This window comes from Neomonachus schauinslandi, chromosome X (genome assembly GCF_002201575.2).
Source record: "Neomonachus schauinslandi chromosome X, ASM220157v2, whole genome shotgun sequence".
NCBI lineage: Eukaryota > Metazoa > Chordata > Mammalia > Carnivora > Phocidae > Neomonachus > Neomonachus schauinslandi.
The window spans coordinates 55,515,135-55,537,947 of record NC_058419.1 but is presented as its reverse complement, the minus strand read 5'-3'; the positions used below and the strand labels follow the sequence as shown (position 1 = coordinate 55,537,947).

Below are 22,813 nucleotides of genomic sequence, written 5' to 3'. Positions count from 1 at the left end.
TTTTTAAAGATTTTATTTATTTATTCATGAGAGACAGAGAGAGAGAGGCAGAGGGAGAAGGAGGCTCCCAAGGAGCAGAGAGCCCGATGCGGGACTCGATCCCAGGACCCTGGGATCATGACCTGAGCCGAAGGCAGACGCTTAACCATCTGAGCCACCCAGGCGCCCTCCCTCTATCTTTCTGACCTTCTTAACCTGTAAGATGCAGCATCTTTTATATATTTAGTTGTGGAAGGTTTTTGTTTGTTTGTTTCCTGCCAATCTCTGGATTGTTCTCCAATTTATTGACATGGAAATGGATGATATCTAGTTGTAAATATGGGATGGGGTGAGCTCAAGGTCCTCTTATTCTGTCATCTTTCCACACTGCTCTCTCCTCATTAACTCTTACTTAAACTAGTTCAGTACTTTAAAAAATACATCCAGATCCCATCACAAAACTTGGATTTTGTTTCATATCTTCCTCTAAATACCTGACCTATGACAGTTTGCTGTGAGACCATTTCTTCATTTTCAAAAAGAAGAGATTGAACTAGGTAGCTCTTAAATATCTTTGTAGTGCTTCATATTTTGATTCTTTACTACCTTAATATTGCTTTCTGAATTTGCTCACTGATTTTTTTCTTCAATGATATTGTACAGATAGCATCTGGTTGAAAAAATGCATAGATATTGGAACTTTCTATTTTTTCTATGAATTAAAAATATGAGGGGACTCTTGCTCACTAATTGCCTTAGTGTCATTGTATGAGACACTTTTTTTTTTTTTTCTGGAATTCCCTGTCTATAAGATATTTTGTTGACTTATTTTTCACAGAGTACAAATCCATATATTATTACAAAATCCACTACCACACTTCCAATAATTAAACAACTACTAGTTCAGTAATTATCATAGTCAGGATCCAGTTCTGAATTGCTGGTCAGAGTAGCTGATGTAAATTCTTGAAACTTCTCCTGATACATTTTTTGTTATGAGGCACTCAGACCTGGCAGTCCTAATCAGGGTCCTTTGATTAGTTTAAATCACTGCCATCATATTTTCTGCCCAGAGTTACTGTTTGTTGTTGGACAGGCCATTGGGGGACTGGAATTCTGTAAAACTAAGTGTAGCAAGAAAATTTCTGGGATCATCTATATTATATAATGTAAAAATGTATATCATCAATTCTGAGACTAAAGCAATTTCTTTCAGATGCTTTTTTTGCCATGATTAATAGACAAGCTAATGTGGTGAAAATTTACTTCACTTGGAGTTTTCCATGCTTTGTAAAGTGTATAGAGTGGCAAAATAGAACCTTAGTGATTCTCTCAAACATACACAATTACATGTTCTAGGCTGCATTTCCCCTTACACCTTTAATAAGGAATTCACCCTACCCCTTAGAATCAGATTATTCTAATAATGGCACTTAAATTTTCTGTTTGCCACAACCAATATGTGCCTTCTTTTCCTTGATTTGCATTTGCATGGGAGAATAGATTTCACTGAATTCTAAAACACTGTGTTTTAAATCTGCCAGTTTTTCCCCCCTTTTTTGCCCATGGCATCAGTGCACCAATATATGGCTATGAATTTAGACAGTATATACAAATAATCAAGGTGAATTCATTAGACATTTTGGAAGGAATTGTTGGAATATGGCTTGCTGTTCTATTTTTAGTACCCATTTCCTTATGTATCTTTATAGTACTGCCTGATATGGACTTCCTAAGAGAAATAATTTCAAACTTAAGCACTCACATTTTCTCTTTCAGTTTTTTATTTCTACCTCTTTGTACCATTATACAGACTTTTAAAAAAGTAATTGCCTTATATATTATTTAAATATTTTATTTAAACTCAATTTAGTTAACATATAGTGTATTGTTGGTTTCAGGGTTAGAATTTAGTGATTCATCAGTTGCATATAACATCCAATGCTCATTACATCAAATGCCCTCCTTAATGCCTCTCACCCAATACCTCATCCCCCCACCCACCTCCCCTCCAACAAATCTCAGTTTGTTTCCTATAGTTAAGAGTCTCTTATGGTTTGCCTCTCTCTTTTTATCTTAATTTATTTTTCCTTCCCTTCCCCTATGTTCATCAGTTTTATTTCTTAAATTCCACATATGGGTGAAATTATATGGTATTTGTCTTTCTCTGATTTATTTCACTTAGCATAATACCCTCTAGTTCTATCCACATTGTTATATGTAACTTAGCATAGTACCCTCTAGTTCTGTCCACATTGTTGTAAATGACAAGATCTCATTCTTTTTGATGGCTGAGTAATATTCTATTGTATATATATACCACACCTTCTTTATTCATTCATCTGTTGATGGACATCTGGACTTTTTCCATATTTTGGTTATTGTGGACATTGCTGCTATAAACACTGGGGTGCATTATTTTATATTAATACAAAAAATGTAATTATACTATGGGAGCTGGCATATTTTCAGGGGTTACATGCCATGTTTTCATTTATTTGGTCCCTCAATGTATAAGCATGAGAAAGGTAAAATAGAGAAAGACGATCTGAAATCATTTTTTCCCTCCTCTCTTCCCCTTCCTTCCAAGGAAATTCTGACAGGGAAGACAGCTCATCCTTTAGCAAAGTCCCAACAATACATTCACTAGAAAGTAATTCCTTCAAGTATTTCACAGTGCTTCCTCTGAAAATGTTATTTTAGATAGAATTTGACAATCATTTAATGAGTTTTTTTAGATTTTTAAACTGTCCATTGTAAGATGAAGTAAAAAACAGGAGTTGAAAATTACTTTGTTAAAGAATATTATATATAAATTAGACATAGGTTTTCTTTTGGTTTGTTCTATGCAGCATAGATTTGTTAAAGAAATGTATCCAGCTTTCAATTACATTAAGAAATCGTCCCCATTTTAAAAGGGATGGTTCTGGTTTTAGGTATAACAGCTGCAGCAATGGCTGAGGCAATGAAACTGCAGAAGATGAAGCTTATGGCAATGAACACTCTTCAGGGAAAAGGAAGCCAAAATGGGACTGAATCAGAGCCTGATGATCTTAATTCTAATACTGGTGAGTGTCTTCAGGACTATAAGGCAGTGACTCTTACTAATGTACTCTGAGTCTGGAGAGAGGAGGGATGAGGGGGAGGGGAGAGAATAATTTGTATACTTTGATTTTGAGCAGGAATTGCAGAAGGATGCTTAACATTACTTCTAACTAGTACGGTGAAACTATAAAGCCATTACAAGTCAGAATTACATTTCAGGAAACAATCAGTTTATCTTCATTACTTTTTGTAGTGGAATTAATTACTAATTTTTATAGTGTTAGCTATTTTACCTTCTGTCTGTGAAAGGTTGTCCCCTTCAGTTTCACCCCTTCTTACTTCACCTTTCTCTCAACAACCTACCACTGAGAGGCAGTTCTGAAAATCCACCTTGGCTCATCTGCAGCCACTTTAGGTGGACTACCATCTCCTTAGCTAAGTAAGGTGCTGGCATACTCAGGTCATTGGCAGGGGCTAACAAAAAGAGGTAAAACAAGGAGAAAGCAAAGGAAAAAAAGATAGAATAAAGGAAGAGAAGTGGAGTGGAATATCCCCTACCTTCTTGCTACTTGTTTTTTCTCCTTTACCTCTGATAATTTTACTTTAGTTTTGCTCATAAGACCACTCCTCAGATCTCTTTTGGAAGTAACTTGGGTTATAAATATTAACATATATTAATGGATGTATAAATAAATAAATAAATAAATAAATAAATAAATAAATAAGGTTTAATTTTATTGGGAAATAAGAAAGGGCAACCAAAGATAGTCTTAGGAGCCATAAGTTTCTGATCTAATTCTGCAGCTGAATTTAATATAATGTGATAGGCAGATTGGTAACAGTCTTATCTCTCTTCTTTTAGGCTCCTAGAAGTTCAAGCATGGTGGGACCTTATTTTAGAGGGAAAAAAAGTGGGGGTAATTAAAGAGGGAAATAACTGACTGAGATCAGTATTATAAAATACTCTGACTTTAATACAGTATACCTCTCCTCATCTAAAATTGAAATGTTCACAGTGAATTATAGAGTAAGATTTGGGCTCCAACCAGTGCTCACAGCAGCAAATCAATGGAAAAAATGTATTCATTTATTGAATTTGTAGCAACTGTCAGCAACACATAGATAATACTAAAATTAATACTAAGCAAAGAATAACAACAGTAAGCAATTACCAGTTATTATGTACTAAGTTCCCATGTTTGTTCTTTAGTTTCAAACATTTTTTTTATTTAGATATAATTGACATATAACACTGTGTAAGTTTAAAGTGTATAATGTGTTGATTTGTTACACTTATCTATTGTAATATGATACCACCATAGTGTTATCTAACACCACCATCACATCACATTATTATTTTTTGTGGTGAGAACCTGTAAGATCTAGTCTCTTAGCAACTTTCAAGTGTATAATACAATATTGTTAACTATAATCTCAATGTTGTGCAGCATTTATTCATCTATCTCCTTTGTTAACCCATTTAATTCTTACCAAATTTCCAGAAAAAAAAGGTATTTTCAATGCTTCATTTTGCAGATAAGGAAACAGAGGCATAGTGTGGTTCAGCTTTGCTCATAGTCCCAAAGCTAGTAAGTGGCAGAGGTATGTTTCAATCCCATGTCTGGTTAAGTCCAAAGTCTGTTTTATTCACATTCTTTCTCCTCTTTAATGCTCTTGTGTAGCAGAAATTTTATTTTATCAAACCCTTCAAATAAAAGTTGTTTTTATGATGAGGATACACTGATAAACTGATGATCAGTTTCCTAGTCCTAACACCTCTTACCTCATACTGGCTTTCAACTCTTAGAGTGTCTTAGAAGTGACCATCATTTGACAGGAAGCCTCTTGTATATCAAAATATTTTGTACCAGTAACAATTAATGGGAGTTCAAGCAGCAATTTCTGTCATGTTTTTCTTAGATATACCAGTTTATGAAAAAACTGTACAAAATTTCTAAGTTGTTACTTTATAACAAGACAATAAAGACATTTTGAGAGATGCACTGATGATGTAATTTTTAACTTAGTAAGTAGTTAATTTTCCTGGCTAAATATAATCTGTCCTAACTCCATCTATCCATCATTGTGATAAAATAAAGTATTAGGTTTCCATTTGTATATAATGTTATACTTGGTGCTATAGAAATGAAATTAGAGTAGTCACTGTGTTTGACCTTGCAGATTGCAATCTATCCTTATCTTGATGTAATGAAGGTAAGCAGATATAAAAAATAATTATAAAGATGATGATAATAATACATATTTATATGAAGTCCCTGAGATTTTCAAAGTCTATAAATGAGCACTGCTGCCATGGGTGTATATGCACACTAGATTGTGTTATTGGGAGTGATCCCCTCGGCCATAACTTCCTCTCATGGGGTACTGGAGAACAGGTAGACTTCAGCAGTCTTTTCCACTGAGGACTCTAGCAGCTCTCACTGCCACCACAGACAACCACAGATTTGTCTGTCAAAGAACCTCACAGTCTTTGCCAATGGTGATCTCAGCTGATGGAATTGTACAAAGTCAACACTCCTGTGCCTTCCCCATTCCTAGATCTGGAGCTGCCATTGCACTCTCCTAGAACCAGAGCTGCCACACCCTACACAGCCAATATCTTTGAACCCACCTGCATGTGAAGATATTTCCCTACTGAAGTGAGTCCATAAAGTCTGAAAGAGGTACCTACTGCCTCAAATGTGCAGACAGCAATGCAAAGTCATATAGAACATGAACAATCAATAAAACACCACCCAAAAGGAACAATTTTTTTTTTTTACTAAACCGACCCCAAAGAAATGGAGAAGTCAAATAATAATTATACAATTATATAATAATTGTTTTAAGAAAGCTGAATGAATTATAAGAGAACACAATAACTCAAGGAAATCAGGAAAACAATATGAGTTAAACAAAGAGAAGTCAATAAGAGAATGTGGCAGAAATTCTGGAGTTGAAGAATACAATGAAAGAAACAGAAAATACAGTAGAAACTTCAGTATCAGACACAATCAATCAGGAGAAGAAACTGCGAACTTGAAGATAGGTCATTTGAAAATTTCCAGTCACAGGAGATACAGGAAAAAAATGAAATAGAGGAAAGTAAGCCTACAGGATTTACAGAATATCAAGATGTATTGTTTCCCTTGCACTGATATATGCATTATGGGAGTTCCATGGGGAGAAAAAAGAGAGAAAGGGGAAAAATGAGCTTATTTAAAGAAATAATTACTGAAAAATTTCCAAATCTAGGGAGGGAAATTGACATCCAGGTTAATGAAGCTCAATAATTCTCAAATATGATCAATCCAAAGAAGACTACACTGAGATACATTATAATCAAATTGTCAGAGATCAAGGACAGAGAGATAATTTGAAAGTATCAAGGAAAAAATCAATTTGTTACATATGAAGAAACTACCGTAAGACTATAAGCAGATTTCTTAGCAGAAATTTTGCAGTCCAGAAGAGAATGGGATGATATATTTAAAGTACTAAAAGAAAGAAACTTCACACCAAAAATACAATAACTGGAAAAAATATATTTTGAAAATATAAAAGAAGAAATAAAATTTTTCCCAGATAAACAAAATCTGAAGGAGTTCATCACCATTAGAATTCCCTTACAACACATGCTTAAAGGGGTTCTTAAAATAAAATGAAAACACAATAAAAACAGCAGTGTTAAATCATAGGAATGCATAAATATCACTAGTAAAGGTAAATGTACAGATAAATACAGATTAATGTAACACTGTAATGGTGCATAAATAATTTTTAACTCTAATATAAAAATCAAAAGATAAAAATTTGTTAAATGAATACACAATATAAAAGGAAGCAGTTTCTGACTACAAAAACAAAAAGGGTGTGTGGGAAAGTAGAAGTGGAGAGTTTTGTATGCAATAGAAGTTAAATTGTTCAACAATTCATTAGTTGAACACTACATCAAAAACTAATGATGTACTATATGCTGGCTAACTGAACATAAAAAAAAGAAGTTAAATTATAATCTAGTTAAAATAAAAATTTTATTGAAGTGCAAGGCAATTGAGTAGTTGCTAAACACTAGAGAGCTCCGTAAGTAATGTGAGAGACCAATCAACCCAGGTAGTGAGAGAGCAACTCAGGAAGGAAGGGACCAACTGAGTCTGGGTCCAGCATTGAGCATCTATGATTGTTTTTAACTCACTTTTTCTTATGGGTTGAATTGTGTCTCTTAAAAAGATATATTGAAATCCTAAACCCCAACACCTCAGAATGTAAACTTGTTTAGAAACAGCATCATTGCAGGGGCCCTCTGGGTCGCTCAGTCAGTTAAGGACCTGCCTTCAGCTCAGGTCATGATCAGAGGGTCCTGCATCAGGGTCCCTGCTCATCAGGGAGTCTGCTTCTCTCTCTAAAAAAAATTAAATAAATGAAATAAAAATAAAATAAAAATTTTAAGTATGTATTGTATACAAGTCCATGTTAAGCAGAAAGTAGAAAGCTATAATAGATATAAAAAAGATAAAGAGAAAAGAATCAAAGCAAATCACTATCAAAACAACTCAGCAAATAACAAAGGAAGGCATCAATAGCAAAGAATGACAGGGGCTCCTGGGTGGCTCAGTCATTAAGTGTCTGCCTTCAGCTCAGGTCACGATCTCAGGGTCCTGGGATTGAGCCCCACATCCGGCTCCCTGCTCTGCAGGAAGCCTGCTTCTCCCTCTGCCCCTGCTTGTGTTCCCTCTCTCGCTGTGTCTCTCTCTGTCAAATAAATAAATAAAATCTTAAAAAAAAATAGCAAAGAATGACAAAGCAAGTTTAAACGAAAAAAGTATTAACAATATGGCAAGAATAACTCATTAGTTATTAATTACTTAAATGTAAATGGATTAAACTAACCAATTAAAATGCACCAAGTGGCTTAAAGGATTAAAAAAAAATCCCGTCACGTGGGAATTTATTCTAGGGAAGCAAGGGTGGTTCAATATAAATAAATCAACCAATGTGATACATCATATTAACAAAAGAAAGGATAAAAACCATATGATTGGGCGCCTGGGTGGCTCAGTTGGTTAAGCGACTGCCTTCGGCTCAGGTCATGATCCTGGAGTCCTGGGATCGAGTCCCGCATCAGGCTCCCTGCTCAGCAGGGAGTCTGCTTCTCCTTCTGACCCTCCCCCCTCTCATGCTCTCTCTCTATCTCATTCTCTCTCTCAAATAAATAAATAAAATCTTTAAAAAAAACCACATATGACCATTTCAATAGATGCACAAAAAGCATTTGACAGAGTACAATATCCATTCATTGTATAGACCCTCAACAAAATAGGTTTAAAGAGAACACATCTCAACATAATAAAGGCCATATATGAAAACCCACAGCTAACACCTTACTCAATGGTGAAAAACAGAGCTTTTCCTCTAAGATCAGGGACAAGACAAGGATGTCCACTCTCCGTTTTTATTCAATATAGTACTGTAAGTCTTAGCCCCAGCAATCAAACAAGAAAAAGAAATAAAAGGCATCCAAATTGGTAAGGAATAAATAAAACTTTCACGTGACAGATGACACGATTTTTTGCAGATGACACGACACCATATATAGAAAACCCTAACGATTCCACTTAACAAAAACAAAAAAACTACTAGAACATATAAATGAATTCAGTAAAGTTGCAATACACAATAATAGAGTTCTGTTGCATTTCTATACATTAATAATGAAATAGTAAAAAGATAAATTAAGAAATAATCCCATATAAAATTGCACCAAAAATAATAAAATATCTGGGGATAAACTTAACCTTCTTAGGTGAAAGATCTGTACTCCAAAAACTAGAAAACATTAATGAAAGATATTGAAGATAACACAAGCAAATGGAAAGATATTTCATGCTCATGGATAGCAAGAACCAATACTGTTAAAATGTCCATACTACCAAAGGCAATCTACACATTTAATGCAAACCCTATCAAAATGCCAACAACATTTTTGACAGAAGTAGAACATATAGACTTCTGGGGAAAATGGTGGAGCAGGAGGACCCTAAGCTTACCTTGTCCCATGAATACAACTAGACAATACCCAGATCAGTGTAAATAACCCAGAGAACAACATGAAGACTGGCAGAACAAACTCTACAACCAAATGGAGAGAAGAGGTCACATCAAAGAGGGTAGGAAGAGTGGAGACACAGTCGGGAACTAAATGAACTTGTGGGCAATTTCTGGGAGGAGCCATGGATTCAGAGAGGGGAGAGACACAGACCCTCACACTAGGGAGCTCACACAAGGAGGAAAATCCCCATAAGCATTGGCTCTAAAAACCAGAGGGGCTGAATTTCATGAGTTCCTATGGCAGCAGGAATTAAAGCCTGGAATATTAAAAATTAATAGGCTCGGCTCTGGGAGAGCCAGAGGAAACTGAGTTCCTGCCTCTAAAGAGACAGCACAAAAAACTGCCTATGAGATACAGCATAGAAGTAGTAATTTGAAAAACACCTAGAATATATGGGACAGATATTTACTAATATCAGAGCATGGTCCTAAATTGACAGTTTGCATTGGGAGACTCTTGCAGGAACAAAGGAGTTGGCAGGCTCCATTTCCCTCCCCTACCCCCAGCATATACACACTGCCACCTGTGGGAACTAGCACCGCATAAGCAGTCACATTGTAACTTAGTTACACTTCACCACACCCCCAACCGGGGCCTGACTCAGTACCAGTGCTATGGGTCCCTCCCCCAGAAGACCTGTACAAACATTGCCAACACCACATCTCCCAAATGTATGCTTTGTGGGGCCTCAGGCCCCCGGCAGTGGCCAGTCACCATCTGCTGATGATGCCACAACTTGTTAAAATTGTGAGCCCCACTCATGAATTTTGTGAATCAGACCCCAGCTAACCCAGGTCTTGATAGTGGTGGCATGATCATTATGGAACAAGACTGGTGTACAAAACTTACAGGCATTGTGCAGCCCATCCACACTCAATTTGCAGAGCATCCTTCAGCTGCCCCAGGCTCTGCAGCAGTTGTGCATTGTCTATGGAAGATGACAGGTGCACAAAATGTGTGGACACTGTGTGCCCTGCCTGAGTGGCCCCAGCTGGCCCCAGTGAACATACACAGCAGCTGTGAGTACCCTGTGGAAGAGGACCAGTGCACAAAACTAGCTGGCACAGTGAGCTCCATCTGTGTACACTTTGCAGAGCAGACCAGGCTGGCCCTGGTATCCACACCAGAGACATACCCTTTCTGGCAAAGGACCAGCACCACCTCATTAAAAGTGTAAATCCTATCCACTACTTTCAATAGCAGAAGATATAGTTGAATTTTCCTAACTCAGAGAAACAGACACACAGAGAAATAGACAAAATGAGGAGACAGAGGAATATTTCCCAAATGACAGAACAGGACAAAACCGCAGCAAGATCCCTAAGTGAAATTGAGATAAGTAATATGTCTGATAGAGAATTTAAACTAATAATCATAAGAAGAGGGAAGAGAGAAAATAGTGGAGGAGTAGGAGGAACCTAAGCTCATCTTGTCAATAAGATAACTATCAAATACAATAAGATAACTATCAAATCATTCTAAATACCCCAGAAATTAACCTGAAGACTGACAGAATAAACTCAAAATCTAAAGGGAGCGAAGAAGACACATTGAAGAAAGTAGGAAGTGCAGAGACATAGTTTAGGGAGGAAACAGATAGCAGGTGCTGAGGAGGGGTGGGAGCCATGGTCACAGAGAAGGGTGAGAGATAGAGGAGCACACAGGAGAACACACAAGGAGAACATTTTCCCAAAGCCATTGGCTGGGAAGACAAGAGGGGCTGATTTTTGTGAGTTCTTGCAACCCACAGGGCTTAAAGACTGGAGTTTTAAACATCAGAGAACATATCTGGGATAGAGCCCTGAGGGTATTGCCCTACTCCTAGAGAGAAAGCAGGCAAATAACCTGGGTGCAGAAGCCATGGAAACAGTTATCTGAAGTATGCCTGGGGCACATACTGGGGAGACTATTCTCTCTGTTGGAGTGCATCCCTGAGAGGAAGCATTCCAGAAGTCTCTCTAGGGACAAAGGAGCTGGCCAGTATCATTTCTCTCCCCTGCCCCTAGCATAAAGCAGGAACCACCTACAGAACCAATGTAGCACCCTCAATGGTTGCCTAACTTGCTTAAGTACCACACCCCTGCGCTCTGGCTGGACTGCCTTTCCCAGTCAAGACTGCTTCATTCCCAGTGCAGTAGGTCCTGTCACCAAAAATCCAGCAGAAACCCCTGCCTACACCATGTCTCCTGACCAGAGAGTTCTGCAGGACTTCAGTTCTAGTGAAAGTAGTATCAGTTCTCATTCCACAAGCAGACAAGAGCATACTTAATTAAAAAGTCTCCACATTATAGCCAAGGATCAAACACTGCCTACTTCAGTAAATGAGAAACTCTGAAACAACTGTCCTGAAGGATAGAACAGCCAAAACACAACAACAGTGTACATGCAACACATAACAAACACAATTCCCGAAACACCAAGCCCTGGAAACTATATGACCTCTTTTTCATAAAGATATTACTCTCACAAAAAAGACACATAATGGGCTTTTCTAACACACAGAAGAAGACAGAAACTTAGACAAAATGCCAAGATGGAGGAATTCATCCCAAATGAAACAAGAGATCTAAGTGAAAGAGATATAAGTAACATGCCTGATGGAGAATTTAAAGCAACAATCATAAGGATACTCACTGGGATTGATAAAAGAATAGAGACTTCAGGGAGGTCCTTACCACAGAGATAAAAGTGTTAAAAAATAAATATTCAGAAATGATAAATGTGATAACTGAGTTTAGAAACAGGCTTGATGCAAAGGACACAAGGCTGGTAGAAGCAGAGGAATAAATAGTGATATAGAAGATAAAATAATGGAGGATAATAGCTGAACAATAGAAAGAAGAAATATGGAATACAAGAATAGCCTTAGGGAACTCAGTGACTTCATCAAACTTAATAACATTCATATTATGGGAGTCCCAGAGGAAGAAGAGAGAGACACGGGGACACAAAATTTATTTGAGGAAAAAAGTAGCTGAAAAATTCCTAATCAGAGGAAGGAAACACACATCCAAATCCAGGTGGCACAGAGAACTCCCATCAAAATCCACAAAAGCAGACCCACAACAAAACATATGGTAATTAAATTTGCAAAATATATTAATAAAGAAAAAAATCTTAAAAGCTACAAGGCAAAGAAGTCCTTAACTTACAAGGGAAGACACATAAGGCTAGCTGGAGATTTCTCAACAGAAACTTGGAAAGCCAGATGGGAGGGGCATAATATATTCAAAGCGCTGACTAGGAAAATCTGCAGCCAAGAATGCTCTATTCAGCAAGGCTATAATTTATAATAAAAGGAGAGATCAAGAGTTTCCCAGACACAAAAAACTAAAGGAGTTCATGCCCACTAAACCAGCACTGCAGGAAATATTAAAAGGACCCTTTTTTTTTTTTTAAGGTTTTATTTATTTATTTGAGAGAAAGAGAGACAGAGAGCATGAGAGGGAAGAGGGTCAGAGGGAGAAGCAGACTCCCCGCCGAGCAGGGAGCCCGATGCAGGACTCGATCCAGGGACTCCAGGATCATGACCTGAGCCGAAGGCAGTCGCTTAACCAACTGAGCCACCCAGGCGCCCCTTAAAAGGACCCTTTGAGTGGAAAGGAAAGACCAAAAGTGACAAAGACAAGAAAGGAACAGAGAAAATCTCCGGAAACGATGACAAAACAAGTAATAAAAGGACATTAAATACATATCTATAAATACTTACTTTGAATGTTGGGGCCCCTGGGTTGTTCAGTTGTTTAAGTGTCCAACTCTTGATTTTTGCTCAAGTTATGATCTCAGGGTCATGGGATTGAGTCCCAGGTTGAGCTCTGTGCTGAGTGTGGAGCTGCTTAAGATTCTCTCTCTCCATCTCCCTCTGCCCCTCCCCAAATCACATTCTCTTTCTTAAAAGAAAAATAATTACTTTGAATGTTAATGGAATTAGTGTTCCAATCAAAAGACATAGGGTATCAGAATGGATTAATGAAAACAAGAACCATCTATATGCTGCCTACAAAAGACTCATTTTAGACCTAAAGACACTTGAAGATAGAAAGTGAAATAACGAAGAAACATTTATCATGAAAATGCACATCAAAAGAAAGTTACAGTAGCCATATTTATATTAGAGAAACTAGACTTTGAACCAAAGACTGTAAAAAGAGATGAAGAAGGGTACTATATTATAATAAAGGGGACTATCCAACAAGAAGATTTAACAATTATAAATATTTATGCACCAAACATGGGAGCATCCAAATATATAAATTAATTAATAACAAATGTAAAGGAATTCATTGATAATAATACAATAATAGTAGGGGACATTAACACCACACTTACTTTGATAGACAGATCACCTACAGAGAAAATCAACAAGGAAACAATGGTTTTGAATAACACACTGGACCAGATGGACTTAACAGATATATTCAGAGCATTCCATCCTAAAGCAGCAGAATACACATTCTTCTTGAGTGCACATGGTACTTTCTCCAGAATAGGTCACATACTAGGTCACAAATCAGGCCACAAAAAGTATAAAAAGATTGAAATCATACCAGGCATATTTTTTGTTCACAAAGCTATGTAACTTGAGGTTAACTACAAGAAAAACTGGAAAGACCACAAATATATGGAGGTTAAACAGCATGCTATTAAACAATGAATGTGTCAACCAGGAAATGAGAGACAAAAAAAAAACAAAACATAGAAACAAATGAAAATGCAGACACCTTTGGGATGAAGCAAAAGTGGTCATAAGAAGGACATATATAGCAATACAGGCATATGTAAAAAGCAAGAAAAATCTCAAATATCTTACCTTTCACCTAAAGGAGCTAGAAAAAGAAAAACAAATGAAGCCTAAAGCCATCAGATGGAAGAAATAATAAAATTTAGAGCATAAATAAATCCTCTAGAAACAAATAAACAATAAAAAAGATCAATGAAAAGAGGAGCTAGTTCCTTGTAAAAAGTAAAAAAAAGAAATGATAAATCCTTAACCAGACTTGTGAAAAAGAATAAAGGACCCAAAAAATAAAATCACAAATGGGAGAGGAGAAATAACAACCAATACCACAAAAATACAATTAGAATATTATGAAAAACTATATGCCAAGAAATTGGACAAACTGGAAGAAACAGATAAATTCCTAGAAACATATAAACTACCAAACCTGAAATAGGAAGAAATAGAAAACTTGAACAGACCTATAACCAGCAATGAAATTGAATCAGTAATCAAAAACTCCCAAAAAACAAAAGTCCAGGGCCAGATGGCTTCAAGGGTTAATTCTACCAAACATTTAAGGAAGATTTAATACCTATTCTTCCCAAACTGTTCAAAAACAAACAAACAAACAAACAAAAAACAGGAAAGGAAGGAAACTTCCAAATTCCTTCCATGAAACTAGCATTACTGTAATACAAAATCCAATAAAGACTCCACTAAAAAAGAGAACTACAGGCCAATATCCCTGATGAACATAGATGCAAAAATTCTCAATAACATACAAGCAAACTGAATCCCATATTACATTAAAATAATCACACACCACAGTCAAGTGGGATTTATTCCTGGGCTGCAATTGTGGTTCAATATTTACAAATCAATCAATGTGATACATCATATTAAAAAAAGAAAGGATAAGAACCATATAATCCTTTCAATAGATGCAGAAAAAGCATTTGACAAAGTACAACATCATTCATGATAAAGACCCTCAACAAAGTAGGGTTAGAGTGAATATATCTTAAAATAATAAAGGCCATAAACAAAAAAAAAAGCCCACAGCTCATATCATGCTCAATGGAGAAAAACTGAGAGTTTTTCCTCTATGGTCAGGAACAAGAAAGGAATGTCCACTCTCACCACTGTTATTTACATAGTAGTGGAAGTCCTAGCCACAGCAATCCCACAACAAAAAGAAATAAAAGGCATTCAAATTGACAAGGAAGAAGGAAAATTTTTATTATTTGGAGGTGACCTGATACTCTATATAGAAACCCCAAAAGACTCCACCAAAAAATTGCTAGAACTGATACATGAATTCAGTCATGTTGCAGGATAAAAAATCAATTTACAGAAATATGTTGCATTTCTATATACTAAGATGCCTCATTATTAGTATGAAATCAAGGAATCGATCCCATTTGCAATTGCATCAAAACAAGATACCTAGGTATAAACCTTACCAAAGAGGTAAAAGACTTGTACTCTGAAATTTTAAAACACTGATGAAAGAAATTGAAGATGACACAAAGAAATGGAAAAACATTCCTTGCTCATGGGTTGGAAGAAAGAATGTTGTTAAAATGTCTATATTATCCAAATAAATCTACACATTTAAACCAATCCCTATCAAAATACCAACAGAATTTTTCACAGAGCTAGAACAAACAATCCTAAAATTTGTATGGATCCACAAAAGACCCTGAATAGCCAAAGCAACCTTGAAAAAGAAAAGCAAATGTGGAAGCATCACAATTCCAGACTTCAAGTGATATTACAAAGCTGTAGTGACCAAGACAGTATGGTACTGACACAAAAATAGACATGTAGATTAATGGAACAGAATAGAAAACCCAGAAATGAACTCACAACTATATGTTCAATTCAAGAGGGCAGGAAAGAAGATCCAGTGGGAAAAAGATAGTCTCTTCAACAAATGGTGTTGGGAAAACTGGACAGTTACATGCAAAAGAATGAAACTGGACCATTTTCTTACACCATACATAAAAATAAATTGAAAATGGATGAAAGACCTAAACTTGAAATAGAAAATCATTAAGATCCTAGAAGAGAACACAAGCAATAACGTCTTTGACATTGGTCGTAGCAACTTCTTTCTAGATATGTCTCCTGAGGCAAGGAAAACCAAAGCAAAATGAACTATTGGGCTTCATTGAAATAGCTTCTGCACAGCAAAGGAAACAGTCAACAAAACTAAAATGCAACTTAGGGAATGGGAGAAGATATTTGCAAATGACATATCTGGTAAAGGGCTCTTATCTTAAATATATAAAGAAATTATAAATCTCAACACCCAAAATACAAATAATCCAATTAAAAATAGGCAGAAGACAATGAGATACCACCTTACACCAGTTAGAAGGGCTAAAATGAAGAAGACAGGAAACAACAAATGTTGGCAAGGATATGGATAAATGGGAACCCTCTTACACTGTTCATGGGAAAGCAAGCTGGTACAGCCACTATGGAAAACAGTGTGGAGATTCCTCAAAAAATTAAAAATAGAACTGCCCTATGACCCAGCATTTGCACTTACTGTGTATTTACCCCAAAGATACAGATGTAGTGAAAAGAAGGGACACATGCACCCCAATATTCATAGCAGCAATGTCCACAATAGCCAAACTGTGGAAGGAGCTGAGATGTCCTTCAACAGATGAATGGATAAAGAAGATATGGTTCATATATACAATGGAATATTACTCAGCCATAAGAAAGGATGAATACCTACCATTTACATCAACATGGATGGAACTGGAGGGGATTATGCTAAGTGAAGTAAGTCAATCAGAGAAAGACAATTATCATATGGTTTCACTTATATGTGGAATATAAGGAATAGCACAGAGGATCATAGGGAAAGGGAGGGAAAACTGAAAGGGAAGAAATCAGAGAGGGAGACAATGAGAGATTCTTGACTCTGAGAAACAAACTGAGGTTTGCGGAAAGGGAGATGGGTGGGTTGGTGGATGGGGCAACTGGGTAACGGGCATTAAAGAGGACAGGTGATGAGATGAGCACTGGGTGTTATACACACCTAATGAGTCATTGAACATTAAAAAAATAAAGATATTTCCAAATTAAAAATAAATAAATAAAATAAAATAAAAATAGGCAGAAGACATCAGTAGATATTTTTCAAAAGAAGGTATACAGATGGCCACCAGATACATGAAAACATGTTCAACATCATTCATCATAAGGGAAATGCACATCAAAACTACAATGAGATATTACCTCACCCCTGTCACAATGGCTAAAATCAACATTCAGGAACACAAGAAACAATATGTGTTGGTGAAGATGTGGAGAAAGGGAAACCCATTGCACTGTTGGTGGGAAATGAAACTGGTGCAGCCATTCTGGAAAGCAGTATGGATGTTGTGCAAAAAGTTAAATATAGAACTACCCTATGATCCAGCAATTGCACTGCTAGGTATTTATCCAAAGAATACAAAAATACAAAAGTGAAGGAAGAAATGAACTATGATGTTTATAGCAGCATTGTTTACAGTAGCCAAAATCTGGAAACAGCCCAAGTGTCCATCGACTAATGAATGAATGAAGAGGAAATGGTATATATACACAATGGAATATTACTAAGCCACAAAAGATGATATTTTGTCATTTGCAATGACATAGATGGAGCTAGAGAGTATTATGCTAAACAAAGTAAGTCAGTAAGAGAAAGACAAATACAGTATGATATCACTCATATGTGGAATGTAAGAAACAGAAAAAAAATGAGCATATAAAAAAGAAGAGAGAGATGCAAACCAAGAAACAGGCTCTTCACTATTGAGAACAAACTGATGGTTTCCAGATGGGGGGTGGGTGAGGAGATGTGTTAAATATGTGTTGGGAATTAAGGAGGCCCTTGTTATGATGATCACCAGGTGTTCTATAATTCAATTGCTAAATTTAATGTATGAAACTAATATTACATTGTATGTTAACTAACTGGAATTTAAATAAATTTTTTAAAAAAAGAAAGTAATGATTCAAAAACTAATGATGTAATGTATGGTGATTAACATAACATAATAAAAAAAAAAGAAATGTAGTGATTATAGGAATACCCACTGGACTTAAGATAAAAGTGGAGGACATCAGTGAAACCCTTAACAAAGAGATAGAAAACATATAGTAGAACAAACCAGAGATGGAGAACACAATAAATAAAAATAAAAATATACTATTTGGACTAAGTAACAGGGTAGAGGAAACAGAAGAATGAATTAACAACCTGAAGGACAGAGTAATGGAATGTAATCAAGTTGAGTAGGTGAGAGGAAAACAATTATGCAATATGAGAATAGATTTTGGGAACTCAGCAACCTTATTAAGTGCAATAACATTCACATTATAGATTTCCAAAAGAAAAATATAAAACATGGGGCAAAAATTTATTCAAAAAGATAGAAGCTGAAAACTTCCCTAATCTGGTGAAAGAAAAAGAAATCAGGTTCCAGGAGGCACAGAGATCCCCCAAGAAATCAACCCAAGGAATTCTACACCATGACACATAGTAATTAAAATGGAAAATGTAGTGATAAAGAGAGGATTTTAAAAGCAGCAGCAGAAGAGTTACAGACAAGGGAAACACCATAAGGCTATCAGGGGATTTTTCAACATATACTTTGCAGATCAGAAGGCAGTGGCATGATATATTCAAGGTGCGAAATGAAAAACAAAACAAAACAAAACAAAACAAAAAAACTGCAGTCAAAAGAATGCTCTATCCAGCAAGGCCATCATTCAGAATAAAAGGAGAGATAAAGAGTGTTCCAGACAAACAAAAATAAAGGAGTACATGGCCACTAAACCAACCCTGCAAGAAATATTAAAGAAGACTTTCAGTGGAAAGACCATAAATAAGAGTAAAGAAAGCAAGAAGCACAAAAACAGTAAAAATAAATATATCTGTTAAAATCAGTCAATGGACTCATATAATAAAATGATATAAGGTATGACACCATATACCTAAAAGGTAGGGAGAAGAAAGCTAAAAAAAAATGTTTCAAATTTAAGTGACCATCAGCTTAATATAGACAGCTATATGCAGATGCTATATACAAACCTAATGATAACCCCAAATTAAAAACCAGTAATAGATATTGTAAAAATAAAGAGAAAGGAATCCAAGTATATCACTAAAGAAAGCCAACTTATGGTGAGAGAAGAGAAAAGGGGAAGAAAGGAACAGGGAAGTTCTATGACAACAACCACAAAACAAATTTAAAAATTGAAATAAATACATACTTATAAATAATTCCTTTGAATGTAAACTGATTAAATGCTCCTATCAAAACACAAAGAGAGATGGAATGGATAAAAAAAAAATAGGACCCATCTATATGGCCTAGAAGAGCCTCATTTCAGATTTAAAGACACCTGCAGACAAAGGGCACAGTATAATAATAAAGGGAACAATCCAACAAGAAGATATAACAACTGTAAATACTTATGCACCCAACATGGGAGCACCCAAATACATAAAACAGCTAACAACAAATATAAAGGAATTAACTAATTCGGTAGTAACCCTATCATAGCAGGGGACTTTAACGCCCCACCTACATCAATGGACAGATCATCCAAACAGAAAACCAAGAAACAGTGGCTTTGAATAACACACTAGACCAGATGGTTAGAACATTCCATTTTAAAACAGCAGAATGCACATTCTTTTCAAGTGCACACAGAACATTCTCCAGAATAGATCACATATTAGGCCACAAAAGAAGTCTCAAAAATTAAAAACATCAAAGTTATACCATGCATCTTTTCTAACCTTAACTTTATGAAGGTAGTAATCAACCACAAGAAAAAGTCTAGAAAGAGCATAAATACATGAAGGTTAAATAACATGGTACTAAGCAATGAATGGGTCAATCATGTAATCAAGAATAAATTTAAAAAAATTGAGATAAATGAAAATGAAAACACAAAGGTCCAAAATCTTTGGGATGCAACAAGAAGAGGGAAGTTTATAGCAATACAGGCCTACCTCAAGGAGCCAGAAAACTCTCAAAGAAATAACTAAACTTACACCTAAGGGAACAAGAAAAAGAAGAACAAACATACCCAAAACGAGCAGAAGGAAGAAAACAATAATTAGGGCAGAAATAAATGATATAGAAACTAAAATAACAATAAAACCTATCAATGAAACCAGCACCTAGTTCTTTGAAAAGATCAAGAAAATTGATAAACCTCTAGCAGACTCATAAAAAGAAAGAGAAGACTCAAATAAACAAAATCAGCAACAAAAGAGTAGAAATAAACTGGCATCACAGAAAAACAGGATGGTAAGAGAATATTATGAAAAATTATATGCCTGTAAACTGGATAACCTAGAACAAATGGATAAATTCCTAGAAATATATAAACTACCAAAACTAAAGCAGGAAGAAATAGAAAAGTTGAACAGACCAGTAACCAACAATGAAATTGGATCAATAATCCAAAAATTCCAACAAACAAAAACTCAGGACCAGATGACTTCACAGGTCAATTCTACTAAACATTTAAAGAAGAGTTAATACCTATTTTTCTCAAATTTTTTCCAAAAAATAAGAGGAAAGAAAACTGCCACATTCATTCTATGAAGCCAGTATTACCCTCATACCAAAACCAGGTAAAGACATCACAATAAAAAGAGCACTCAGGCCAATACCTCTAATGAACATAGATGCAAAAATCCTCACCAAAATACTAGCACAATGAATCCAACAAAACATTAAAAAAATCGTTTATCACGACCAAGTGAGATTTATTCCTGGGCTGCAAGGGTGGTTCAGTATTCACAAATCAATTGACATGATACATTCCACCAATAAGAGAAAGGATAAAAACCATATGGTCATTTCAATAGATGCAGAAAAACATTTGACAAAGTACAACATCCACTCATGATAAAAACCATCAAAGTAGGTCTAGAAGGGGCATATCTCAGAGTAATAAAGGTCTTATATGAAAAACCCACAGCATTTTTTCATGTGTCTGTTAGCCATTTGTATGTCTTCTTTGGAAAAGTGTCTGTTCATGTCTTCTGCCCATTTTTTGACTGGGTTATATTTATTTATTTATTTATTTATTTATTTATTTATTTATTTATTTATTTAATTTATTTTTGAATGTTGAGTTTGAGAAGTTCTCTATAGATCTTGGATATCAGCCCTTTATCTGTAATGTCATTTGCAAATATCTTCTCCCATTCTGTGGGTTGCCTCTTTGTTTTGTTGACTGTTACCTTTGCTGTGCAGAAGCTTTTTATCTTGATGAAGTCCCAAAAGTTCATTTTTGCTTTTGTTTCCCTTGCCTTTGGAGATGTGTCTTGAAAGAAGTTACTGTGGCCGATGTTGAAGAGGTTACTGCCTGTGTTCTCCTCTAGGATTTTGATGGATTCCTGTCTCACATTGAGGTCTTTGATCCATTTTGAGTTTATCTTTGTGTATGGCATAAGGGAATGGTCCAGGTTCATTCTTCTATATGTAGCTGTCCAATTTTCCCAGCACCACTTATTGAAGAGACTGTCTTTTTTCCATTGGATATTTTTTCCTGCTTTGTCAAAGATTAGTTGACCATAGAGTTAAGGGTCCATTTCTGGAGTCTCTATTCTGTTCCATTGGTCTATGTGTCTCTTTTTCAGCCAATACCATGCTGTCTTGTTGATCACAGCTTTGTAATATAGTTTGAAGTGAGGCAACATGATGCCCCCAGCTTTGTTTTTCTTTTTCATCATTCCCTTGGTGATTCGGGGTCTTTTCTGGTTCCATACAAATTTTAGGATTGTTTGTTCCAGCTCTTTGAAAAATGCCAATGGTATTTTAATAGGGATGGCATTGAAAGTGTTAATTGCTCTGGGCAGAATAGACATTTAGTGGAAGGAGCTGAGATACCCTTCAACAGATGAATGGATAAAGATGTCGTAAATATATACAATGGAATATTATTCAGCCATCAGAAAGGATGAATATCCACCATTTGCATCAACATGGATGAAACTGGAGGGGATAATGCTAAGTGAAGTAAGTCAAGCAGAGAAAGACAATTATATGGTTTCACATGTGGAACATAAGCAATAGCATGGAGGACCATAGGGGAAGGGAGGGAAATCTGAAGGGGGAGAAATCAGAGAGGGAGATGAACCATGAGAGACTATGGACCCCGGGACAGAAACTGAGGGTTTCAGAGGGGAGGAGGTTGGGGAGTAACAAGCTGATGGGTATTAAGGAGGGCATGTGTTGTGATGTGCACTGGGTGTTATACATAACTAATGAATCATTGAACACTACATCAAAAAACTAATGATGTACTATAGAGTGGCTAACTGAACATAATAAAAAAAAAGAAAAACAAACCCACAGCTAACATCATACACAATGGTGAAAAGCTAAGAGGTTTTCCTCATGGTCAGGAAAAGGGCAAGGATGTTCCCTTTCACTAATTTTATTCAACATAGTATCAGAAGTCCTAACCACTGCAATTAGACAACCAAAAAAAATAAAGAACATCCAAATTGGTAAGAAAGAAGTAGAACTTTTGCTACTTGTAGATGACATGATACTTTATATAGAAAACCTGAAAGACTCTAGTCAAGTCACAGGATACAAAATCAATGTACAGAAATCTGTTGCATTCCTATACATTAATAATGAAGCAGGAAAAAGAGAAATTAAGAAAATTCCATGTACAATTGCACCAAAAATAACAGAATATCTAGGAATAAACGTAACCAAAGAGGAGAAATACCTGTACTCTGAAATATATAAAACATTGATGAAAGTAATTGAAGATGACACAAAGAAATGGTGAGATATTCTATGATCATGTATTGGAAGAACAAATATTTTAAAATGTTTATATTACCCAAAGCAATTTATAGATTTAATGCAATCTTTACCATAATACCAACAGCATTTTTCACAAAATTA

General features: G+C 35.8%; 1 protein-coding gene across 1 annotated transcript in view; it reads left to right on the top strand.

The window, feature by feature from the left end:
* DACH2 (dachshund family transcription factor 2) overlaps positions 1-22,813 on the top strand; it is a 990,389-nt gene that overhangs the window by 698,494 nt on the left and 269,082 nt on the right. The window contains exon 4 of the mRNA XM_021683434.2: positions 2,916-3,047. Coding sequence (XP_021539109.2) covers positions 2,916-3,047 — 132 coding nt within the window. The remainder of the gene's footprint in view (positions 1-2,915; positions 3,048-22,813) is intronic.